General features: G+C 42.4%; 1 protein-coding gene across 1 annotated transcript; it reads left to right on the top strand.

Annotated features, from left to right (window-relative positions):
* Positions 1 to 494: 494 nt before the first annotated feature.
* GABARAPL1 (GABA type A receptor associated protein like 1) lies at positions 495 to 11,343 on the top strand. Its single transcript, XM_044677835.1, has 5 exons — positions 495 to 848; positions 6,126 to 6,204; positions 7,189 to 7,307; positions 9,685 to 9,746; positions 9,972 to 11,343. The coding sequence occupies exons 1-5, from the start codon at positions 759 to 761 to the stop codon at positions 10,030 to 10,032; spliced, it is 411 nt and encodes a 136-aa protein (XP_044533770.1). The 5' UTR covers positions 495 to 758; the 3' UTR covers positions 10,033 to 11,343.
* The last annotated feature ends 2,465 nt before the right edge of the window (positions 11,344 to 13,808 follow it).

Raw genomic sequence — 13,808 nt, 5'->3', positions numbered from 1 at the left:
CCGATACCTGGGCCGCCAGAACACCGGGGCATTCGCAGGGTTTGCCCCAAACATTGCAGGTCCTCCCCGCCCCGCCACCACCCTCTCCCCACCCCCACCCCCGCCCATCTCCACATCCCCCACCTCTGCTAACAACCCCCACGTGCTTAGAAGGGGTGGACTTTGGTAATTGCTCCTGGATTCAACCAAAAAAAAAAAAAAAAAAAAAAAACCATCACGAAGTCGAGGGGGGGGATACACATATTTTGCATCTTGCATTAAAAAATTCGGAAGCGAAAAAACAAATGGCGGGGGAACCATACGATGTTTTCATTAAAAAATAATTTAGTCAAAGATTAAGAGAAAAACAAAACGAAAGAAAAGCGCCTCTCGTGGGCTGATCTGCATAATATTTTCTTCGGTCCCCGGTTCGGAGACAGGACGCGGCCGGTCTAGAACATTGTGGGGGAGGGAAGGGCGGGGCCTTGTGACGTCACAATACCTAGCTTGCTACTGTGTTGCTAGTGTGTGCCCGGCTCTTCTTAGAACCCTGCAGATTTCCCCACCCCCACGCCGGCGCTCTGCTCTACCTCCCAGCCTGGGCCACCCGGAGCCTCAGTTCTGTGTGTTCTCGGCGGACTGGTGGCAGGGAAGCGCTGGTTGGCAAGGCCTGGGCTCTTAACTAGCTCTGACCAGGAGGCAGCCAGACTCAAAAGAATCAACCCCGCTTTGCTGCAGCCAGACCCCCCGGGGGAGATCCGGAGACGCTGCGGAGCATCATGAAATTCCAATACAAGGAAGATCATCCTTTCGAGTACCGGAAAAAAGAAGGGGAGAAGATTCGGAAAAAATACCCAGATAGAGTCCCTGTGAGTGGCTTGGGGGCCTAGAACGAGGGTGGGAAGGAGAGTAGAGGGAGGGGGGAGGGGACGCAGACCGATCTCTGGCCCGAGGAGAAGGAAGGGTCCTTTGAAGACATTTATTTAGCCCCCGGCTTCCCGATAATGCTCCCTGGAAATTCATACCGCAGACGCCCCTCGCCCCGCCTTTGGGAGCTGGGATCCGGGACCCTTCCAGCGTCAGCATCAGCTGTAGAGGTGTTGTTGTGAGTGAGGAATGGGGGCAATGCACCATCACTGTCACGATGCGTGTGTGTTCAGAGACGAAGCCCCATGACTCAGGAGTGCGCCAGGTGCATTTGTGTAGGTGTTGCTCGTGTTCATGATGCGGCTCTTTGCGGGGAGAATGGGTAGGATGGGGTCTTTTCTTGACTGCGTATAAGAACGCCGAGAGAAAGCAGTTAATCAGGGTGGCTACCATGGCGAAGGCTCTGCGGGTTCGCCCTGTTTGTTTATGGCCTTTCACTGGTTTATTCTGCTCCAGTTTTGTCTAGACCTTTTGTCCTTGGGACTAGTTGAGTGGGGGAAGAGCGGAGAGACACAGGTTCCTTCCCCTGGTATTTGGATCGGGAAACAGGTTAAAAAAAAAAAAGCGAACGAGACCGGATTGGCCTGGCAAACAAGGGCATATTATTTGCGCAGCAATCAGTTTGCTTCATCATCTGTGGGTCTAGAATTTATGCTTATGAGGGGAACAACAGCCTTTTCCTGGTGACTTATTGCTTCTGATCAGTCGGTGCCTTGTCATAGAAAAAGCAGGAATGGAGATGGGGAGTAGGGAGGGGTCTTCTTTCTGTTATGATTTATCTTATTCTTTTCTGCCTCCTGGTCGGCTCCTCCCCCTTTCCCCCCAATCTGTTTGGGAACATGCTGGGCTTTAGTGAAAGTGGGGCTCTTTGGATGTGTGGGAAAACCAGGTTCTTTTGAAGGTGGGTTTGGGGTAAAGGGAGCAAAAATCCCAGAGGGTGGAATATGAGTGTATGCAGAGGAAACTAAAAAGATTAATGACAGATGCTTCAGTGCTTTATCCCTGGCCCTGTTCCACGACAGAAGAACGACAGAAAGGCATATTGATTGATATTACTCCTGGAAAATTTTAGAAGTCATTTAACCCAGGACGAAGATCTGGAAATAAGGATAATGGGGATATGAGGCAGCATTTATTTTCATAACTTTTGTGTCTCTGGTCTAACAACTACAATTTTATTAAGACGTTTCCCCAAGCGGTCCAGTTGAGGTAGGCTTGGAACCAAGGCAGACCATCTGGATCCAGTTATGGAATGTCAGGCACACACTCAAAGAGGGAGATGGGGGAGGTCCCCATTTCTAGTCACCTCCCACATCCCCCAGTGGACAGACACACTGATTTAGTATTTGGTTAGAGGCTGAGTAAACAAGCTGTCATACTTCTTAACCTCTCTGAAGCATGTGATATTGTTGACCACCCTATGACATTGTTTTTTTCTTCATTTTTGATTATCCTCCCTAGTCTGTCTCTGGTTCATTATAGTCTATCCCCAACTTCTTTAGCACATCCCCTAACTTCTAGAGCATCCCCTCTAATTCTTCTCTACATTCTCTTTACTCTGCTACAAGCAAGATTCTGGGGATACAAAGGCAAATCCTACAGCCCCTGCCCTTAAAGATTTTACATTATGTCAGGCAACACAACCTAAATAAGTATACAAAATAAATACAATGTTATGTATGTGGGGAATGGAACTACCAGTTATGGAGAGCAAGAAAGGCTTCCTATACCAGGTAGAAATTAAGCAGAAATTTTGAACCAGAATAAGATTTTCTACAGAACAGACAGATAAGATAGAAGTAAGTCCCAGGCAAGAGGGACAACCAGTGCAAAGCCTGAATTTAGAAGACTCATTTTCATTTGGAGGAACAGCAAGAAGACTATAACTAATGCATTAAGGGAGTCTTTATTGGTGGCCTCATCATTCACTACTGGCAGCTAGGTGGCCAAGTAGGTAGAGTGCTGGCTGGGCTGGGAGTTAGGAAGACTCATCTTCCAGAGTTCAGATCTGGCCTCAGACACTTAGCAGCTGTGTGACCCTGGGCAAGCCACTTTACCCTGTTTTTTCTCAGTTTCTTCATCTGTAAAATGAACTGGAGGAGGAAATGGCAAACCACTCCAGTATCTGGGCCAAGAAAACCCCAAAGAGTGTCATGAAGAGTTGGGTACAACTGAATGACATGATGGTCATTCTCAGTTCTCTATAGCCAGCCCTACCTCATCTCTCTAGACCTCCAGTTCTTTATCACCAACTGCCTATTTGATATTTCAAACTGGCTTTCCCATAGGCATCTCTTGCCCTCCAAACCAACTACAATTTCCTTCCAGATTTTTCTGTGAAGGACACCATCATCTTTTCAGTGAACCCATGTTCATAATCTTCCCTTTTCCCTCACCCCTCATATCCATTCTATTGTCATCTTGGTTATTGTCCTTCCACAATGCCCTTTCCATCTGCCACCTTTCTGCCCTAGCTCATAACAACTCTTGCCAGGATTATTAAATTAGCCTCAAAACTGATGAGCTCCCTCCCTCTAGTCTCTCCCCACTACAAACCAGAGTCCAAATGATTTTTCCAAAGATCTGATCATATCACCCCCTCAGTCACTCTGGTGGCTCCTAATTAAAACTCCAGGATCAAAAATATGTTCTTAACAACTTGTCCCCAATCCACCTTTCTTTTCCAGCCTTGTTATTCATTTTATTCTCCTTCTAGTATTCTAGAATATAATCAGACTTGCCTCCTTGCTATATTCCTTATACACAACTCCATTTCTTACCTTGTGCCTTGCTTACTGGCAGTTTCCATACCTAGAATAGGGAGAATCCTTAGTTTTTCAATACCCAGCACGAAGACCACTTTGGAAATGTGGACTTTTCCTGATTTCCCCAGCTGTTAATTCCCTTTCCCTCTCAAGCAGTCTTTTATCTGTCTACATGTTATACATAGATGTAAGCTCCGCCAGGACAGGGACTTGTTTTAACTTTAGTTTCTGTTGTTGTTTTCCCCCAGTATTGAACACAGTGCCCTGGCATTCAGTGAATTGATTGATTGACCAATTTGACCTATTTGAGTCCTAATAACTTCCTCTCTGGCTCAAGACTGGATGAAGGAAGTGCCCTACACTTAGGAAATCACAGCTCTTAGTGAGCTAGCTAATTTGTTAGGGTAGATAATTTTATCACTATTTTACACAGAAGGAAACAAAGCTTGAAGAATAATTAACTCAGAAGACCTGGAATCAAGTTATACTTTTGAAACCTATTGGGCAATTCATTTAATTTCCCTGTCATCTGGTACCTCAACTATAAAATGAAGAAATTGGACTTTATGGTCTACAAGGTTCCCAGCTCTATGAACTATACACATTTAAAAATGTCCTTGCCCATTCACAGAATCTTAGGAACAACACTCCAATTCCATCAACTATTTTAACATAAGCCATTATCACTGAGCCACTCAGATATATTTCATATATGTATATATATATATATACATGTATATATATATCACCTTAGCCACTCCGTAGGGCCCATTGTAGGTTATCTGGGTCTATTTTATTTTCCACCGTCTTCCCCAACAGGACTCCTGGCATCAGTGTTCAGTCTAGAACACCAACCAAGCCTAAATTCCCTCCCCCTCAGAAACCTCCAAGTGGGATAAGAATGAAGTAGAGAGGGATAGCATGCACCTTTTTCAACACAGACAGGATTTTGGACTTCTTGGCCCTATGTCAGGCTTATTCCATCTCTACCCATCTTCATGGTGTCCAGCCATGCCTTCTGTTATATCAGCAGTATTTGAGCTGGGTCCCAGGAATTCACAATGAACACTGCCTTTTGGACTGGGAAATGCTTGTAGTCATTTTTTGTGACAGTTGAATACTTTATTCTTTCAGACCTCAATTTGAAGGAGTTATTTCCAGAAATTTGGCCACCTCCACATCCCTGCTTTCCTTAGCTACAATGTGCCATCCAATATATTTTTTAAAAAAAAGAGGGCAGCTGGGTAGCTCAGTGGAGTGAGAGTCAGGCCTAGAGACAGGAGGTCCTAGGTTCAAACCCAGCCTCAGACACTTCCCAGCTGTGTGACCTTGGGCAAGTCACTTGACCCCCATTGCCCACCCTTACCAATCTTCCACCTATGAGACAATACACCGAAGTACAAGGGTTTTTAAAAAAAAAAAAAAAAAAGCTAATCTTTTTTTTCTTGTTTCACCAGTTTTAAGCAGATTTTCTTTCAAGAGGCCTTTCTCTAAGCCTAAGAGGACCTTTCTTCATCATCCTCCCTCCCAAAGCCATAATGTATTTATTCTTTTATTATTGGTGAACAAGTTGTATCTACCCCAAGTAAGGCGAAGCTTCTTTGAGTGCCAAAACAGATTCCTTTTGGTATTTGCGCCCCCCCCCCCTTCGCCTAGTATGCTAGCCTGGAGCATAGTACGCCTTAATATTTTGTTGATTGATACCACTTCACATGCTTCTTTCTCACCTTTGCAGCTTTTCTGCCTTTCTCTCCCCCTCCCCCCCCCAATCCACAAAATCTAGGGCCACCAAGCTTCTCTCTATTCTTTGGCCTTCGCTTTCATATACTAATCTTGGGCTACTGCCCTTTTCAGGTGTTTATCTCTAACATTTCAGTGAGACTCACTTCAACTTAGAACACCGAGCATGGGTATTTGGGGAGAGAGGAGAATGAAAATCAAAGTATTAAATGGAACCTAGTCTCTCTTAGTTTGCATTGCTATGGAAACCTTCTAAAATTGTTTGATTGTGCTGTTTTTTTACTAGAGTTTTGTTTTTTTTTTCCCCCAGTGTGGGAAGATGATAGGTGAGGATAAGGAAAACCAAGAGTAGGCTAGAAGGAATCACAAACAAGTAGAACGCCAGACTATTACATGTTGAATTGGCACTTTTAAAGAACAGCGATCTCTGTAATGGGGTTTCATGTGTAGTTCTCTCTTGCTCTCTCCACAATATATACAGAAATGCTCATTATAGTTGATGTTTTGAATGAAAATAAATGCTATTGGGCTTGACTTAATAGGGACTAGCTTTGAAGTACTACTTTTTCCCCCTTTTTAAAAAAAAAATCTTTTCTTACAATGGATTGATGTACAAGGAAGGTATATATTCAGAAATGAAAGTGATATATTAAAACAGAAAATATGATTTTTATAAAGTTCTCATTGAAGTCTCTCCTTGTCTCTCAATAAAAGGTAATTGTGGAGAAGGCACCTAAAGCCAGAGTTCCTGACCTGGACAAAAGGAAGTACCTGGTGCCCTCTGACCTTACAGGTAACAGCCCATATCCCCCTACTTCCTCATCCAAAAGATGATCTGCTTTTCCCAGTAAAGAGTTGATGTGAGGATGGAAAGCTGAAGGAAATTTCCTTAAATATAGTATTGATTTTGGAACAGAAGGTCACAAAAAATGCATCCCAAAATCCATTTCCAAATCTATTCAGTAGCTGAAAGCTTATCCCTTAATTTTTTTTCCCCCCGACTCCTCACTAGCTGACTAGAAGCTATGGAAATTTAGTAGTGCTTAACTGATTTTAAGAAGCAACCTTGGCTACAACATTGTGCTGTGTATTACAATTATATAAAGAGAGACCAAATGGAATTCAATTTTATGTCCCTTTATGTGGGTTGGGAACCATTACCACATTCAAGTTGACTCTACACCAAAAAAATATTTGCCCCCAAGATCAAATGTAGGTTTGACTAGTAGGCTTCTATTTCAGTGCCCTCCTTCCTTTCATAGGAATATTAGAACTTCATTTCCTACTGCCATGGGCGCCGGGCAGAGGAAGCCCACAAACACAAACCTAGAGAGTGGCATTGTATGTGGTCCTAGTTTAGTCTTAAAGATTAAGATTTGGACTTAGATAAATGACCAGGAACCATCATCTGGACTTAGAGCAGCAGCCTCAGTGATCAGAATAACATCCCTATTGATTGAGTTCATTTTTAAATTTTTTCTCTGAAGCTTAAGGATTTTTACTGCCAATGGAAATGGCAACAGATGAGTTTAGCCCATGTAGTTCAGGTTTGACATTGTAGGAAGAAAAGGGGGCTAGGAAGTAGGTTCAGATTATATAGGGGGACATGAAACCAGGCTCCTCTATTTGGGGGTTTTGGTGGATCCAGGAAGTTACAGGGGAAACCAGACTTCAAAGACAAAGCCAAGAAGAGATTTTGCCCCAGAGAACCCTTCTCTCATTGTACTGCAGCTCTCTATGCTTCCATCTCAAACTTAACTCCCTTTCTTCACTTCAGTTGGTCAGTTCTACTTCTTAATTCGGAAACGGATTCACCTTCGGCCAGAAGACGCCCTATTCTTCTTTGTCAACAACACTATCCCCCCTACTAGTGCTACCATGGGCCAACTTTATGAGGTAATGATGTTGCTGACCTGAATTCCGTATCTGGTATCTTACTGTGGCCTCATAGTATACCTAGAAAGTCTAATGGGGATGGGGTGGAGAGGGGAGAGGGGAAATCTTCCCTTTGCAGATCAAAGGACTAAAGCCCTAATTAGGAATACAACTCTTTGCAGGGACTTTTAACTAGGGCAGCTGGGCAGCTCAGTGAAGAGAGAGAAGCATGCTTAGAGATAGAAGGTTTTGGATTAAAATCTGGCCTCAGGCACTTCCTAACTGTGTGACCCTGGGCAAGTGACATAAATGCAGTTAGTTGTCCAGCCCTCACCAAGGGCTATTTTTATTTTATTTTATTTTATTTTTTTATTTTAAACCCTTAACTTTTGTGTATTAACTTATAGGTGGAAGAGTGGTAAGGGTAGGCAATGGGAGTAAAGTGACTTGCCCAGGGTCACACAGCTGGGAAGTGTCTGAGGCCAGATTTGAACCTAGGACCTCCCATCTCTAGGCCTGGCTCTCAATCCACTGAGCTACCCAGCTGTCCCCACCAAGGGCTATTTTAAAAAGACATTAATCATTAGATTAAGCTCTTTTGTATTTCCTTCCATATTTCTCCCTAGTAATAGCTTCTTTTCTTTAATGTATTATTGTATGTATAATGTATTAATAGTTCTCCCTTTTAAAAAATTCATTTTTTATTCTTATTTAATAATCCAGCACTGAGTCCTAGAATTAAATGTAGGCTATAGTTTACTAAAGAGCTTTTGACTATGAAGTCCAAAGACCAGACTCGTTCGTCTCAGCTATGCCCAGATTCCTTTTGTGACTTTTTAAAAATTAAATTTATTTACTTAATTTAGAATATTTTCCCATGGTTACATGATTCATGTTCTTTCTCTCCCTCCTCCCCAAGCCAGTGAGCAATTCCATTGGATTTTACATGTATCATTGTTCGAAACCTATTTCCATATTAATATTTGCAATAGAGTAATCATTTAAAGTCAACATCCCCAATCATAGGCCCATTGAACCACATGATCAATCTTATGTTTTTCTTCTGCATTTCTACTCCCAATTTACAACCAATTTACACAGTATATGTAATTTTTTATAACCATACTCCCTTGTTTGGGCAAGAGGGACAGCATTTTTTCATATTGGTAAGCATTTTATCAATTTATACTGTGTATAGACTTAGATAAGAATCATTGGCTTTTCCAAAACTAACCAGTCCAGAGTAAACATAGTCTTAAGAGAAATTCACCTTCTTAGGGAGGTGATATAATCACTTACAATCCAATTTCCTGATTGGATTATCAAGAAAAATATGAATGTTGTATTTAAGGGGGGGGGGGAATCTGCCAAGATTTGTTTATTTTTATTTTATTTATTTATTTGAACCCTTGTCTTAGTAAAAACTGGGGTTAAGTGACTTGGCCAGGGTCACACAGCTAGGAAGTGTCTGATAAACAAAGAAATATATAACTGTATAGTGTCTCTCACTCCCCAATGTCTTGGGAGGCCTTCTCCATTTGAATTATTTATAAAATATTTATAAAAATCATGAACAAGGAAAAGTTTCTAATACACTTAAATACAGTTTTAGATTAACTTTACAAAATAATAGTCCCCTAATCTTCAGATAAATCTACTCAAGTCTTTAAATATTTTTGGCACTGTGCCATTTCCTTACTCTTCTGGAAATTGGAGGATAAAGATTGACCAGAGGCACATTTTCTGCCAAATGCTAATTCCTAGCCTTAATCCAGATTTTTTGTTCTGGATCTACCTACTTTCCTAAAGAGACATTAAAAAAAAAAAAAAAAAGGAATTTTAGCCTAAAGAAATACTTATTTATCAATATTTCTAGTGAAGAGTGGTTTTTAATATGTTTCCATAGGATGAGGGGTGAACAAGCAAAATGAGTGAAATAATTAATTCAGTCTTCATTAATACATCTGAGTCATAATTGAGAAGAAGATAAAATCACTCATCTTAGTCAACTGTGACTCTATTTTGCAGATTAAATGGATTTTTCGATTATTGTTAATTATTCAATTCTATTATGAAAATGACCCACAAAAATTGAAAATGTGGCATTTCCTGCCCCTGCTCCATGGCTTGCTAATTTCTTTTGATCTGTCACTTCATGAATCCCTCTGGTTCTATTGGGAGCTCAGGGCAGAAATCTGATGATAGGATCATAAAGCTGGAAGAGGTGTCAGAGATCATCTAGTACAACCTTCTCATTTTGCAGATGAGCAAACTGTGACAAAGAATACATGACCTGCCCAAAGTCACCCAGTTCAAAGGGAAGCTTGGAACTGGTTCTCTGACTCCAGTCCAGTATTTTTATATATCATGCCTCCTCTCCTCTCCTCTTTCCCTCTAGGACAACCATGAGGAAGACTATTTTCTCTATGTGGCCTACAGTGATGAAAGCGTCTACGGGAAGTGAGTGGCAGGGGCCAAACGGATGGGAGCAACTGGACTTGGGGGATGGGGGGTGGGCGAAAGGGTGTATGGGGGGCTTGGGGGGTGGGTAGGGTGGGCTCCCACCAAAGAGGAGGCTGAAGCCTGAGACAACTGGAAATCCTATATACCCCACACCATACACATACAAATACCATCATTTGTTTACCTTCTCACTTGATATCTTTTGCTACTTTCCTGGCCCAGGAAGAAGGCATTGCAGAACAGAGCTGCTGGATTGGCTGGGGGAAGTTTTCGACATGTATGATTGGGAAATGGGGATGGCATCCCTCCTTCCTGCCCTCCTCCCACCCTGCAAATTAGCCTTTGTTGTGCTGGATAGAAGGGTCGGGAATTTGATAGGTTTTCAGATAGTCTCTGTCCAGGGAGGACTTCCCAGTTTTCTTACTCTGGGGGTGGGAAACCCAGTTTGATACATTGGTAGGAGGGGTATGGGTGGGAGAGGCAGAAGAAAATGCTCTATGACTACCCCAGTATTTGACCAAACTTGTTTTTATCATCTCTCCTTGGCGACATCTCTTCCATAGTTCTACTTCGGGCTTTATCCTCCCCCCCATCCCTAGGTATCATTCTCAGAGGGGAATATGGCCCTAGAGCTATAACCACTATTGCCTGGCTTATTGGGCTTCTGTCTCCAGATTTCACTTGAAAGACAGTAAAAAAAAAAAACAAAAACAAAAACAAAACAAACAAAAAAAACCCGACATGGATTATGGAGGATAAAGGGGGAATGATCACTCCTTTAGTCTTCTATGTAGGTATTGGGCCAGGAGCTCATATCTCTGCCCCACTTGTCATTCCCTTCTTGTCCTTCTAAATTGAGAAGCAGGCCTGGGACCAAAGAGAGGAAACTTGTTCGGCATTAGGACCCTAAAATAGAACTCCTCTTTTCTTCACCATCCTGCTTAACTTCCATCCTCCTGTTTTATGAAATGTCCCAGTGGTGGTAAAATAACTAACAGAATGTGGCTCTGAGTTCTGTGGACTTTGGGAAGGAAGGTAGGCAGGATATATCCCTAAAATTTAATTTATGGAGAATCTTTGTCCCAGCCTCTTCTCTGGGCACTTTTTAATACAGAACAAGAAGCCCTATCTGCCCTGGACTTAAATAACCTTTAAACATTCCCACCTCTTAAGTGGGAACCTTCCCAGTCATTCCTAAACCTCGCCATTCTGGATTTGGGGGAAGGTTGGGGGGGTGGGGTAAGCTCCCTCCTAGCATTCTTGCTCCCGTGCACACATAAATGGTTGATAAGTTCAACTCCCTTGTTCTGTATTCACTCATCAAAGCTGCTAGTTAGAAAGTTCTGGGTCCTGATTTATTATTTTGTCTCTTTTGATTATTGTTTTATCTTTTGGGGGAATGGGGGGCGGGGGAAGGGAAAGAGGTGTTAAGCTCAGCCATTTTAGTTCCATCTTTGCTTTGTTGGAAACCTGGTCCCCTGTGATGGGGAGACACCTCTCTTTGTCAGTTGTTGTACTAGCTGCAGGTTCCTGTGTAAATGAAGTTCTTGCTTTCAGGGCAAGGAAATAAAATAATTGCACACTTTAAGATCAACTGCGGACTCAGAAATGGTGTCTTTTTTTGGTGTGTTTGTGCCTGATGAATTGTCAGTGGTCCAAGAATAAAGATTCTTAATGCCTTTGAGCTGATGGATGGGTGTTTGCACATGGAAGAGTGAGTGGGCCAGGCAGAAGGGATGGGGAGAGGTTCTCCATGAGAGCTCTGTAGTTCCTGCATCCCCAACCCTAGCACTTCATCACTGAGTGGCCGAACATGGGCTGGCTGCCCCTTTTCTCCTCCCACCCATAGCAGCTGAATAACAAACAAAGGAAGAGGTAGGACCACCTATAGGTGGCATCTGCTTTTGATGCTTAGTGGGAAGGGGACTAACTTTTTTTGGACATTGTTTATCCCTTCCTGAACCTTACAGCTCAACTCCGATTTACTCAGGGTAGATATCAAGTACTCAAGTACTGCGTTACCCTTCCAATGAGTCACGTTTCCGTTTTCAACCCTTTATAGAATGCCTCATCCTAGTATGAAATAACTAGTGGAACTTCCAGCAGGGCCTCCCAAATATGGAAAGGCTTCACGAGTAGGGCTGGTGATAGATTGTCACCCAAGGACCAACCTAGATAAAGTAGGAAATGCTCGACTACAGAGTTAGCCACAGGGTGGGGTGTGTGGGTGTGCGTGTGCCTGCCCAGTCAGATAGGGGTGGTGGTTAGAAATGGAGGGTAGGGTGGAGGGAGAGGTATCCCAACCTATGGAGTCATGAAATAAGTTTTGGAAGAAATACCCACACTGATGAAGTCATGAAGAAAACAATGAGCTGTCCTTAAACCCAAGAAGACTTGGGCTCTAGTTCTAATTTCTATTGTATTTTGACTGTGTGACCCTGGACAGATCCTTTAACCTCAACTCTTTTTAAGACTACAAGCTGGGGGCAGCTGGTTAGCTCAGTGGATTGAGAGTCAGGCCTAGAGACAGGAGGTCCTGGGTTCAAATTCAGCCTCAGCCACTTCCCAGCTGTGTGACCCTGGGAAAGTCACTTGATCCCCATTGCCTACCCTTACCACTCTTCCACCTAGGAGCCAATACACAGTATTGACTCCAAGATGGAAAGTAAGGGTTTAAAAAAAATAATACAAGCTGCAAGTCAAGATGGTGGTATGCATGCATGGATGGATAGGTAGAAGGAATGTCCTTATCTGGAAGTTCCTTATGCCAATGAAGTTGAAGCTCTATCTAGTCTTTTCCCTGACTCTTTTAGAACATCTACAGTATTGTGTGGTAGACACAAAGTCATTTTCTTCTCAGAAAGAGTTCATTGAGGTAATGGGAGTTGAAACATGGAAACTTTTTCAATGTAGCCTCTGCTTCATTTTTCTCTCCCCCAGTACTATCTTTAAGAGGGAATAGAAGTGGAAAGTTACAATTTAACTCATCTGTCAAGGGTCTGCAAGAAGGAGTAGAGGAGAGAGAAGATTCAGCGAACTTCTTTCCTTTCCTAAGAGACTCCAAGAAGCAAAATGGAAAGCCTTTTCCTAAGATAATGTTGCTCCGTCATGTCTGATTCTTGATGACCCCATTTAGGGTTTTCTTGGCAAGGAGACTGAAGTGTTTTGCTATTTCCTTCTCAAGTTCATTTTACAAATAAGGAAACTCAGACTAACAGGGTATGTGACTTGCCTAGGGTCACATAGCTGGGAATGCAATTAAGTTTTTGCTTTCACTGAACACAGGAAAGACTTTTTAACTAGAGGAATCAGGAAAGGTTTCATGGAATTTAATCTTAACCTACTTTTTAGGTTTCATTTCTCTAGAAAAGCAATATAGCTGCTTTTTTGGGATTGGACTTTATTTCTATTCTTGCTTAGTGATGAAGTGTCAGCAATGACTACACAAAGAACAAGTATTTTTGAATGAATGTTTGATTCCAAACCGCTTGCACACAAATCTGTCAGATGTAACTAAGGACTAATAGAGGAACAAGAAATACCACAGCCCTGCTAGAGGGGTCAGAAAATAGTAGCAAAAAATTTAAAACCCTTATCTTAATATCAATTCTAGAGGGCAGCTAGGAGGCTCAGGAGATTGAGAGCTAAGTCTGGAGATAGGAGGTTCTGAGTTCAAATTTGAACTCAGATACTTCCTAGCTATGTAACCCCAGACAAGTCACCCTATTGCCTAGCCCCATCTACTGGGAACCAATACACAGTATTGATTCTAAAGCAGAAGGTAAAGGTTTTTTTTGTTTGTTTTTAATCAGTTCTAAGGAGAGTGGCAAGGACTAAGCAATCAGAGTTAAGTGACTTGCCCAGGGTCACATAGCTAGGAAGTGTACAAGACCTGATTTGAGCCCTGGCTCTCTTTTGACCTTGTGTTCTATCCACTATACTACCTCGCTGCTCCAACCAACACAGTTTTAAAAAATCTTATTTCTCTTATTTCCCTTAATCTACCATAGCATGGATATGTAAAGCTGGGCAACAGGAAACACCTCTCTTCTAAAAAGT

Source organism: Gracilinanus agilis, chromosome 5 (genome assembly GCF_016433145.1).
Source record: "Gracilinanus agilis isolate LMUSP501 chromosome 5, AgileGrace, whole genome shotgun sequence".
Lineage (NCBI taxonomy): Eukaryota > Metazoa > Chordata > Mammalia > Didelphimorphia > Didelphidae > Gracilinanus > Gracilinanus agilis.
The sequence above is the reverse complement of the archived record's forward strand: the minus strand, read 5'-3'. Positions and strand labels throughout refer to the sequence as shown.

What these genes read in the sequence shown, in the direction of transcription:
- GABARAPL1 (XM_044677835.1), top strand. Translation starts at nt 759, where the DNA reads ATGAAATTCCAATACAAGGAAGATCATCCTTTCGAGTACCGGAAAAAA. An exon ending in CCATGGGCCAACTTTATGAG is followed by an intron (nt 7,308 to 9,684) that starts GTAATGATGTTG and finishes CTTTCCCTCTAG; the next exon opens with GACAACCATGAGGAAGACTA. An exon ending in GATGAAAGCGTCTACGGGAA is followed by an intron (nt 9,747 to 9,971) that starts GTGAGTGGCAGG and finishes TTCCTGGCCCAG; the next exon opens with GAAGAAGGCATTGCAGAACA.